Source organism: Myotis nattereri (genome assembly GCF_964212035.1).
Source record: "Myotis nattereri genome assembly, chromosome: 4".
In the NCBI taxonomy this organism is placed as follows: Eukaryota; Metazoa; Chordata; class Mammalia; order Chiroptera; family Vespertilionidae; genus Myotis; species Myotis nattereri.
Genome location: NC_138079.1, coordinates 109,697,052 through 109,709,286, shown reverse-complemented (window position 1 = coordinate 109,709,286; position 12,235 = coordinate 109,697,052). Strand labels below are relative to the sequence as shown.

General features: G+C 42.7%; 1 protein-coding gene across 2 annotated transcripts in view; it reads right to left on the bottom strand.

The window, feature by feature from the left end:
* Window positions 1–12,235, bottom strand: part of USP31 (ubiquitin specific peptidase 31) — a gene marked incomplete at its 5' end in the record, with an annotated part of 80,730 nt that overhangs the window by 47,166 nt on the left and 21,329 nt on the right. For both annotated transcript variants that reach the window (XM_081089368.1, XM_081089369.1), the window contains 4 exons: window positions 2,837–2,972; window positions 3,564–3,656; window positions 3,746–3,834; window positions 5,029–5,166. In XM_081089368.1, the coding sequence (XP_080945494.1) occupies window positions 2,837–2,972; window positions 3,564–3,656; window positions 3,746–3,834; window positions 5,029–5,166 (456 nt within the window). The remainder of the gene's footprint in view (window positions 1–2,836; window positions 2,973–3,563; window positions 3,657–3,745; window positions 3,835–5,028; window positions 5,167–12,235) is intronic.

Here is a 12,235-nt window from a genome sequence, read left to right as displayed (position 1 = left end):
AAAAAGCAAACAACGGAATAAGCAGGAAGTCAATATGAATGGATCTCCTAATTCCCCATGAACTTCCCCAGACCATCAGGACCTAACCGGTGAGGCCTCTGACACATCACAGGGCCCACATTATTTGCCTTTAATAAGAGAATCTTGGAAGCACAGGATCCCCTGTCACTGAAGAGCAATGTACTTTGCTCTCAGAATGTGATGGCACTAAATCCAGAGTTCCTCTGAGTTCTGGTGGAGAAGAGACCCAGGAGATGAGAGTTACCCATTTCACAGGGGAAGAAACTAGAGAAGGCAGTGACCTGCCTGAGGTTATACAAATATTCAATCTCTGACAATGACAGAGTCCACATCTGGCTCCAAGACTGACTCCTACATCATTAAATTTTCTTCTTTCCAGATTTAAAAAATGTCAAATAACCATCAATATTTGTATTAGGGAAAAATTTAAATCAACTCAAATGTCCAACAAGAGGCACTAGTTAAATATATTATAGCCCAGTGGTCGGCAAACCGCGGCTCGCGAGCCACATGCGGCTCTTTGGCCCCTTGAGTGTGGCTCTTCCACACACGCGCGCGCTCGTACAGTGCGATTGAAACTTCGAGGCCCATGCACAGAAGTCGGTTTTCAGCCTGGGCAAGTCTATTTTGAAGAAGTGGCGTTAGAAGAAGTGGGGGGTGTCGGTCGGTCGGATGACAGGAGACGCGGCGTAGGCGGCCGCGGGATACGCAGTGCGGGGGAGGCACATGCGATTCATGCACAGGTTGAGTGAGCCAGTCAGTCAGCAGTCTCATTGTGCAGTGGTTAGTGCTAGTCGCGTCCGCAAATCGCACGTGGGTAACAAAAGTACCTACTCGAAGCATAAAGTTACTTGTATTTTTCCAACCAGTTCCAAATCCTACAGGTATTTTTGCCATCAATTTAAGAATTGTAATTCTTTTGTGTTGGTGGCTTTATTATTATAAAATGAAACATTTTTTTAGGTGTCCTGTTTGAGATGGCTACAAAGAAGCAGCAAAGAAAAATGGAAGATGAAAACCATGAATTTAAAGTTGAATTTAAAGTTGAATGTACCTACCTATATAGTTTAAGTTTAAAAAATTTGGCTCTCAAAAGAAATTTCAATCGTTGTATTGTTGATATTTGGCTCTGTTGACTAATGAGTTTGCCGACCACAGTTATAGCCCTACTGGAATTAGAAGGCTATTACAAAGAATGAGCTATAAATAACTGCATTAACATGAAAAAATCTCCTAAGTAAATAAGAAGGTAAAGAATAATGAGTTCATTTTTATAAAACGATAAATGTAGTATATGCACAGGAAAAAACAGGAATGAATTTATAGCATAATGTTAAAGTTAGTAACCCCTAGTTCTCAGATACTTTATATGAGATAAGTTTTGTTTCTGAAATGGCTGAGTATTGCACAGTAACACAGAAAAACAAAAGATGGTAAACAATGGCGACATTCAGGGCTCTGTTACATGCTCAGCAGCACTGTCTAGTGGAAAAGCACTGGATGGGGCATGAGGAGGTTCCAGTCCCGGCCTGTCACCAACCAGCCCTGTGACCTTGAACAAGTCACATGGTTTTTCTGAGCCTCCTTCCAATGAAGGGTTTGGACTGGACCCCTTCGGTTTCCTTTACGAACACAAACATAATGAGTCTATGAGGTGAAGGGGGGTGGTGGCTAAGTCCACAAACAGTCCAAGGAAAATACTCCTGACCTATGTTCTGTATATGATTTTAATGACCACATTGTTTTTCTGCAGGCGAACATGTAATCATAAGTCACTTTCTCCAGCAAGAACAATGAGGTCAAAAAAAACTTGTAATTCTATCACTCATTCAAACCACATGCAAAAAGAACCAGACAGGACTGGGAGTTGTAAAGAGACAACAGATTTGCCTGGACACACACCTACGCCTCTCTCCTCTCTGCCTTTCCCCTTATCCTGAAGGAAAAAAGCGAATCAATGTGCTCTTAAGTATAAGGAAAAATGTGAACACTTTATGAACGTGCCAGTACCGGTCTACGAAAATGTGTGATATTTGCTTCTTAGGGCAGCACTACTATTTGTTTTACTGTGATGACTTCCGAAATGAGGCTGTCTGCAGCCCAAGTATGTAACAGCTTTCCTATGCGAGTATGGCAGCTTCCAGAAGTGATCTAGGGAGCAGCTACTCAGTCACTGACTCATCTTTCCTTAGTAAACCCCATTAGGGAATGTTTTTCCAAATAAAATCATAACAGTGAACTGAATAAAGAATGTGTGCAAAAATATGTCACGCCACAAACAGGCCAAACATATTTTGGACCAATTAAAATACAAAAAATTTACCCCAAAATGAAAGGGATGCACAACTTCCTTTTTCTTATCTAAACAAGGTAAGAGACTGGTCCAGCTCTAACCAGAGAACAAACAGAACTGAGCAGCTATGTGCAGGAACTAGCCAGACGCCCATTCTAATCACATGATGGCAAGGGGTTATCAAGAGACACTGCTCAGGCTCTCTAAGCCTCTTTGGCTTTCAAATACCACAGGGATGTTCTTCCCACTAAGCCTCCATCCGGATGATTCAAGAGGGTTAAGTAATTATACATAAAGTCACAGCTTTTCCTTTTAAAAATGTATACACAATTAAAGAAACATGAAAAGGTTTTATTGTACATTTTTCTCCTCTGGGTCTTAATTCCCCTTTTGTTCACCACAGAAACAACTGGTTTGACACTTCTATCTAACCATACTTGGCAGAGAACTGTTAAAAAATTCCAGAACAGAAAGCCACCCCTTCGGAGCTCCCTGTGCAGTCAGTGTGAGCAGGCAGACTACCTGGTCAGTGGGGATCTTTGTTTCCAGAGACACTGCTTCCCGAAGTCTGGCGACAGTCCCCGACAGAGGCACAGCCACGCCAATCCGCATGCAGTGAGAACACTTTCCTTGGTACACTACGGTGACATAGAGAGGCCTGTACAGATCAAAGTCAGATCTTCTTATTAGTTGCTTATTTCAACTAAAATACAGAAGCAAGACAAACCTGATTGGAAATCAATGTAAAACTGAAGCTAACCCACACCTTTATTTAGAAGTCAATAGAAAAACTCATTTGGGCCTAAGTAAAACTCTCAAACAATAATTAAGAGGTCTCTGGAAAAGGTAAGCTTCAAAAAACAACAGTATAACATATCAATACTTGGTTCTGTGCTTTGTGTTTCCCTTAAAACGGTGTAACTCCTGGAAATTTTGAGAAACAGTTCAAATAAAGCAATTCACTAAAAGTGCAATGTGAGGGCCCTAAAGAATCTAGAAGGCATTAAACAACCTTTCCCTTTCCCCACGCTGTGGATGGATGACCAAGTGGACAGACACACCTGTCCCATGCACCCTGCAAACTCAGAAAGGCATTCATAAATTTCTGTAAGGTTTTAATAATGCTTGTATGTAACGTATCATTAATCCCATTACTTGTCTAAATAAGTAAGAAGACCTACTAGGAGCCTACAAAGGAAAAGGAACACAGAGGAATGTGCCACCTTAATTTTATTAAATCTGTTCTTACCTTGTGTAGGGCAGAGGGATTGGCAAAGAAATGCAGAGGAAAGGGTCAAAAGTGTTGCTCTGCTTCTGACAATGAGGACATGTCAGGGAGGATCTTCAAAAAACAAAATGTAAGATACCCACATTAAGATCACCTACAACCACAGAAGCAGGCAACATAAAGGAAATTTAATTTGCTCATACCTGTATTGGGCTTGAAAAAGTTCTTGTACAAAAGTGCTACAGACAGGAAAAGATGGTCCCTCAGGCATCATATCAGACTCTGATGGTGGCTTAAAACAAGAAAGTACAATTTCACAGACTGAAAGTACCAATTATTGACTGAAGATGACTCTGAAAGTGTCATAAATGTCCCTGACTTCTTATACAAGCTATGCATCAGGTCCAGATGTTCCAGTGAAAGGTATCTGCTAAAGGAACCAGAACATAGCAGCCGGGCCATGGGTCACAAGAACTCATCTCTTCACAGGCTCTCCCACACATCTCCGTCTCTCCACCCCATCCAGGCAGTTCCTCCCTAGGACACTCCAATCTCCCTCCAACTCTCGATGTCCTGCTCTAACCTCTTCCAGGAAATTAATCCCAACCACTAAGTTCTCTAGCACATACTAGCTGCTGATTTTGGTGCTTAATCACTCTCCTTCATATTTCACTAACCTTTCCATGTCTCTCCACTAACAGTCACTGAGTACCTGCTATTACGCGTAGAGCGCACTGTAGAGGGCTGTAGGGTACAAAAATAAGACACAGGGCCTGACTCTGACTCCATCTCAATCTGGTGGGGGAGAGAGTCCGCTACAAGCATAGAGTCCTATGACAGAACAGTGTTCAGGCATGAAAGGACCTTGAATTAAAATAATTTAACAGCTTACCAAAACAAGAAATTTAAATTTTGAGGTACTGAGCAGAATTATCAAAAACTTTAAAAGCTGCAAGAGAAAGGCAACTCTTTATCTTAATTACTTCCATTATAAAAATCATAACGTTACCCATCATAGTAAGGCTACATGCATGAAAACTGATGATAAATCACTCTTTCTCAGTATGAATATTCTGGCAGTTCAGTTCCTACACTTGAGTCCAATCCTAACAACAGACATCACATGTTTCCTGTTTGACTGTGTCCATTCCAGTGACCTACAGGCTATGGGTCTCACTGGACTAGAAGGCAGGTGATTGCTTTAATAACAGTTTAGTGAGAAGGAACCACCTAATTTTAGTCTAAGAGGCAAATGTGTCCCCTCTCATTAGACTGTAAGCTCCTGGGACAGTGCCTCTGGCATCTCACACTCCCAACACAGTAGTCAATGTGGAGAAACCCTCTAAGTATCCATGGATTTTATACTCACCTAGCGCTTACACAATGTCACTACAGTAAGTAAGTGCAAACTGCAAGGGCTCCTGAGAGGTTTGGGAGAATGGACCCTGGGCTTCCGCTCCCTGGCTGCTGGGCGGGGCACCCTCACCTTCACAGGAGGCTGGCCGCTCTGCTTCACAGCATGATTGAGGTCTTCGTGAACTCGGTCCAAAAGCCACAACAGAAACTCCTGGGCATCGTGCTGGGAGTTCCCCCGGTACTGCAGTGCATTCTTTGACACAATACTCTAGAAAGGTACATAAACCAGCACGAAGAGCGTGAGTCCTGGCTCTATGATAAACTGCTCATAATCCCAAAGAGGGATGGATGCAAGCTCTCAAGGGTTGTAGAGGACTTCCCAGAAAGACCAATGTAAAAACAGGTGCTAAAAACAACTAAAAACAACAGAAAGACAGGTACTCAATGTAAAACCCACCCCAGGAACATGCATCAACGACTTCAATGTGCCTACCCAGGAATCCCACTTTTAGGAATATAGCTAAAGGAAACCATCAAAATAGTCACGACATCTAAGAGGATATTCACTCATCAGACCTTTTAATAGCAAAAAACAGGTGATAACTTGAACATCTTAAAAACAAGAAGTTTTACAATTACCATATTGTTACTTTGTACACCTGAAACCACCAAAATGTTATGTCAATTACACTTTAGTAAAAAAAAGAGAATTGGTTACCTAAGTAACCGAAGTATAAAATAAACAAGTCTACATCACATAAACATTGAGTAAATACATGGGAGGCAGAGACGGATCTTAGAATTCCAAATAATTTATGTCACTAATGCCCCTCTAGGAGTTGGACCTTGAGAATGGGCTATGATAGTGACTTGCTTTCAAAGACTTGAATATGGGAGAGGATAGCCAGGGAAAGGCTGCAGCTGAACTGAATGAAGTGAGATCATGGGCTCTGGAGCATGTGGCCTCGGTTCAAATCTCTGTCCCGCCTCTTATTATGTGTGAGGTCTGGGCTAACTCCCCTCCAAAGTGAAAAGGACAATAATGATTTAGTGTGATGGTTCAGTGAGGACACATGCAAAACATTTCACAGATAAATGAGTAATTAAGCACTCAAATTTTAACAATGAATATTGGACTTGTAAAGTAGGGAGGCAACTACACAAAGCAAGAGCAGTTCGGAGACAAATGAAATGAGGAGGCATGAGATACTGAGGGTCTAAGCCAGCGGTTCTCAACCTGTGGGTCATGACCCCTTTGGGGGTCGAACAACCCTTTCACAGGGGTCGCCTAAGGCCATCGGAAAACACATATATAATTACATATTGTTTTTGTGATTAAGCACACTATGTTTTAATTACGTTCAATTTGTAACAATGAAATTGGGGGTCACCACAACATGAGGAACTGTATTAAAGGGTCACGGCATTAGGAAGGTTGAGAACCACTGGTAAGCTAAAGCAGTGAGGGCAGAAATGTGAGGCCAAGTCTGAGAGATTTTGAAATTGAAGCAGTAGAATCAACAGAATTTGTGAGCTAATGGATGTGGAAAGTGAGGAAGGAGGCATTAGTGTCACCCAGGTGTCTTATCTGGATGATGCTCAACTGGTGGTACTTTCCTCAAGACAAAATAAAAAAGGAATAAGTCTGGGAAAGAGGGTGATGAGTTCCCTTTCGAATCCACTGCACTTGCAGTGGAACCTCCCAGTAGAAGTATCTGGTGAACAAGTGAAAAATACAGATCTGGGCTCCATGGAAGTCTGTGCTAAGGACAAGACTTGGAAATCAACAGATCAGTGGTAGTTAAAACCATGAGTACATCTGATCACTCAGACATACTCATGACATGGCACCCAGAGGACAGCTATATTTAGAAGCCCTCAAAGGAGACCAAAAAAGTCAGCAAAGATGTGGCAAAAAAAATCAGGAGACTGGAGACCCAAGAGTCAAGAGAAGAGAGTCATGCAGAAAGTGACCAATAGTATTCAAAGTTGAAGAATGATAAAGTAAGCCAAAGAAATAAAAGCTGTCCATTGTATTTTTCCAATAAAGATAATGATAACAGAGATTTTAAAGGGATAGATTTTTAATTTGATTATGAAAAAGAAGCATCACAACTTGATGGTCAATTACTAGTAGATATCAATGAAACATAAAGATGACTTACAAAGATTCCAATTTAGGGAGGAAAAACTCAAAAGGACAAAAATGAGAGTATATTGAGGTATCACGGGCAAAACTTACTACTGAATGAAGTGAGCAAGGGAAAGGAAGGACCCTGAAGACCAACAAGGATGCCCCCTGGATGTCATCTCGGAAAGCAGTACACAAAGAAGATGGCTATACGCAGTGTGGGGGGAAGTCTTCACCACAGGACGAAACCTCCCCCTGAGGCCAGGTGCCACCCAATCACCAAATCCAATTTCTTCTTTCTCAGCCCTCACCTACTCAATCTACACTTGATATCTTCCTTAATTTTGAAATGACTTGGTTTGTGGCCTTATGTTCTCCTTTAGGAGAATCAAAACCAGAGCCATTGGTATGGACAATGGAAGAGGGTGAGCTACCAAAGAACGAGAAGATTTCCTAGTAAAGGAAAAACATCAGCACTAGCCACTGACTCCGGATGGAAGAGAAACAGGTGACTGTGGCACTAGATTTTGGGAGCCACCACGTTTTTAGTGTCTGACTTAGGCGGACAGTGGCGTCAGGAACAGCAGAAGACTGCAGCGCTTTGGCAGGATCCCAAGTGAGGGTAAGTGTGGTGCTCAGGAAAGACACCTGAGCTGGAAGTTAAATCAGAGAAGCATACACCTATCCCGAGAGCATAGAGGCAATAACCCAGCCAGGGCAGAATCTTGAAGAATGCCAGCATAGAAGGTACAAGTCACAGAAAAGAAGCCAAGAAGATAAGAGAGTGGCAGAACACAGGCAGAGGGAGGAGAAACCTCCAGGGGATGAAAGCAACAATGTAAACTTCTGCAGAAAAGTCAAGACAGGCACTGAGACAGGGCCTTTGGAATAGCAAATCAAGAGGTTGACTGCCTGTGCAATTTCAGTGAAGCAGACAGAGAGGGTGAAAGAAGACCACTCCAAGAAGCCTCGTTATAAAAGGCAGGAGAAAAGATGCTGTGACTACCTACAGGGGGGCCTGACTGACACAGCAGAGGCACTTATATGGTGAGGGTAGATGCTAACAGAAAGCAGACACCTGAAGAAAAGCGATGCTTTTTCTTTTTCTTTTTTCTTTTTTATTGGTTTTAGAGAGAGAGAATAGGAGAGAAACTTCAATGTGAGAAACATCGATCAGTTGCTTCCTGCACACGCTCTGACCAGGGATCCAAACCTGCAATCCAGGGCTGTGCCCCGACCAGGAATCAAACATGCCACCTTTTGGTGTGTGGGACAACCCACCAACCAACTGAGCTGCCTGGCTAAGACACGAAAGACGATTCTTCAGTAAGGGGAGAAGAAGGGTTTCAGAATAGGTAAACTGCCTTAAAAAGGAGGTGGGAGAGACAGAAACGGAGGTAAGACTATGTAATGGTTCAGAGAAGTTACAGACAGGAAGGTGGGAAGTTTGATTTGTATTGTTTGTTTGTGGAGGAAGCAGAGGACAACTGCCAAGAGGAAGTCTTGGGTACAGCAAGGGTGGAAACAAGGATCATGGCACACAGCAGGGTACACAAGTTGCCAGAAGCATGGCCAGCTTCTGCTTGGGACCCTCTCATCTACTTCCAGTGAGGGAGCAGGGAAGTCCTCAGCATCTGCATCCCAAGAAACAGATGAGCTGAAACTCAGTGCTTCATTATGTGTCAGAGCAAATACTTATGGACAGTGTCGTCAGATTTCAGGGTGGAGACAATATTAAGTTCTTTATCAGGCTTGCATTCAACTTGATTTATGCGTCCTGCCACTATCACCTCAACTCATCCAGCATTTACCCACCAATCACTGTGTCCCAGGCGCTGTGCTCAAGCCGCTCAACAGGATTGTTGTTGGGCGCGGTTAAACAGGCCATGGGGACTGCCACAACCCTCTGCAACTGGGGCAAAACTGCTCTGGGTCAACCTCGCCCTCAATCACTACATCACAAACTGAAGGGAAGTTTACAGAAGACCTCACTGAACATACACAAACACAGGCTCCTCTTTCTGCCCCTTCACAATGGTGATATCGTCCTGCTGCAGATACCCAAGGGGCTTTCCTTTAGCCCCAGGCAAAGCAAATTATAAGATAATCTAATAACCACCCTTAGTATGTTATAGGACAGTGGTCGGCAAACTGTGGCTGGCGAGCGACATGCGGCTCTTTGGCCCCTTGAGTATGGCTCTTCCACAAAATACCTACTTCTGCACATGGGCCACAAAGTTTCAATCGCACTGTACGTGTGCGCTCGCACGTGGTATTTTGTGGAAGAGCCACACTCAAGGGGCCAAAGAGCCGCATGTGGCTCACGAGCCGCAGTTTGCCGACCACTGTTATAGGAGAAAGAAAAGTAGTGGGAGTCAAGAAACCACAGGGAGCCCGGCCAGTGTGGCTCAGTTGGTTTAATGTAGTCCCATGCACCAGGAGATCACTGGTTTGATTCCTGGTCAGGGCATGTGCCCAGGTTGCAGCTTGGTCTCCAGTAGGGGGTGTGCAGGAGGGCAGCCGATTGATGCTTCTCTTCCTCTCTTTCTCCCTCCCCCTCTCTAAAATCAATAAGAAAATATCTAATTTTTTTTAAAAGACAGTCACAAAATGTTGGATGTTTTATTAAAAAAAAAAGAGAAAAAAAATGAGTTATTTCTGGTATGGAGTTCCTTGACCTTTATAGACACAAGGGCCTACCACAGGGTAACTCAAATCGAGATATCCCTGTAGCCAAGTTCTCATGAACCAAATTCAGGAACTAAACAGATGTGGAAAGCAAGAGCAATGTGCACTGTTGTAAAAATAACTTTGGACATTAAGCAAACTTGCATGCACCACAAAGACCTGGTGACAGAAATTCACTGCTTGGAATATAGACCAGGAAAAGGCATATATCTTGTCTAAAAGGGTTGACAAAGGATTACTCCATTTCAAGAAATTATAACTAAGGGTGGGAGTATGGTCAAGAGCATTAGAGCCGGGATAAAAGGATGAAATACAAAAAAGAAACTACAACAAGTGGTTCAGTGAGATGATCAAGGAGCAAAGACTTCCCAACAGATCATAAAGCTGCACAGGCACAAAACAGAGCAACAAGAGAAGACCCCCAAGTATGTGACAGTGGTTGGAAGTTTCCACTAGAAATGCAATAGAAACACAAAGACTGGGTCCTGAACACCTGAGTTCAAGTCTTCTTTCCACTTTTTACTTAGCATTTCTCTGAGCCCTGGCTATCTTTTCTGCAAAATGGTGATGGTAATATTTTTCTAAAAAGATTATTGTGGCACTTCAAATCATAAAGCATTTCATAAATTCTAAAACTCTATATGGCTGCTGTTACATAACTTTCAAAAGTCAAAAGTAAAGAAAGAAATTACCCTATGGTGCTATAGGGTACCATATTTGGAAAATCCCAAAGAGAAAGCAAAGGAGAAAATACCTAAAGCTTTGTCTCCTGACTCTTAGTTACACATTAGAATTATCTGGGAAATTTTTAAAAATAAAAACCATGTCCTGGCAGCAGATCCAGGTCTATGGTGGGATCTGATCACTGCTCATCTTTTATCAAGTGTGATTCTTTTTTTTTTTAACAATTCAAATGGGAAGCCAAGACGGAGAAAGAACATGGCCACACCAGAAAAGCTCTGCAGCTTCACTTCTAAAAGCACTGACATTTAGGAGAGGCTCTTTGGTCCTCACTGGACTACCATCACTTATCACACTGTATTTTATTCATATCAGAAAATACAATATCATATCTGCCTCCACCACTGTACAGGGATAGGGATATTCTCAATATTATTTGCCCCCCACCCCGACACACACACACCTAACAAATGCAATACTTGACACAAAGATAACAATTACAGTTAATATTTGAGTGCTTATAATGTATCAGGCATTACACTAATTGTTTATAGGTGTTATTTCCTATAAAATCAATCCCTTGAAAATTCCCTATGCTGTAAATGCCATTATTATTACTATTTACAGATAAAAAAAATTCGGACTCAGAGAAGTGAACTAACTTGTCCAAAGTTACCAATATTCTTCAACCTCATCTTATGGAAACAGCCTTCAAACCATTTTGTCAATAATTCTTCCTTCATAAGTGATTTCCTTCCCTTATACAACTCAGGAGCACACAGGACTTTGAGGTTCTTCATGCTGAGTGTCAGTTTTGCATGCAGACACAAACTACAGTTGCACCAGGCCTGAGACTTCTGGGAATTTATTTGCTTTTAAACAAATCCTTATTAATCAGTGTTCGTTTTGTTGTAATTTGCATTTTCCCTACAACTGAAATATGGCCCAGAAACAAAAATGCTGTTTATCTCACTGAGATGTTGTTATCCCAGGCCTAAAGAGGAATGCAGACTATGTCAGAAGATCAAGTTGCAGCTTGTGAAGGTTTCTGTCCTGCCAGTGTCCTGGCTGCGGTTGTGACAGAGAGCCCACAAAAGACAAGGATCTGGCTTTGGAGAACTCCGCCTGCCTCTCCTCAGCTAATGGCCAGGGGAGTGGCAGCTCTGCTGTGAGGAGGAAGCCTGTCCTGCCACAGGAGGGTCTTCTTTTGGGGCTTCTTATTTTCCAACACAATCTAAGATTCTTCCCAATACAGTAAAACAATGCCATTATAATGCCTTTTTTTTTTTTTTTGAGGAAGGGGAAATTTTGGCTAACAATCAATACAATCTAAAAAGCTAACACTTAGTCCTGATATAACTAAAAGCTAGTCATACAGTAAGTTTAATAAGTTCAACAGTTATGAGTCAAAAAAGAAAAACTAGAAAATTCATCTAAATATCTAAGAAATTATTATATACTAGTGGCCCAGTGCAAAGATTCGTGTACATTCAAAGGACATTAATTAGAAAGTGGCCGGCGGGGCGAGACTGGGTGGGACTGGGCGAGACTAGATGGACATGCCCTGGAGTCAACCACCTGAGGTCCCTTCCCCAGGTCAACTGTACCTGGGTGATGTCATGGCTCGAAGGATGTCTGTGGAGTGAGCAGGGTCCCTCTAGCACAGTTGTGGGCAAACTACGGCCCGCGGGCCGAATCCGGCCCGTTCGGCTGTTCTATCCGGCCCGCGGAGCCGAAAGAACGGAGGGTTCTCTTGCTCTCCCCTCCGCTCCTTCACCAGCAGCAGTGTTAACATGGCAACGTCGGGAAACACAGCCGCAGCTCCTTCTTCTGAGTC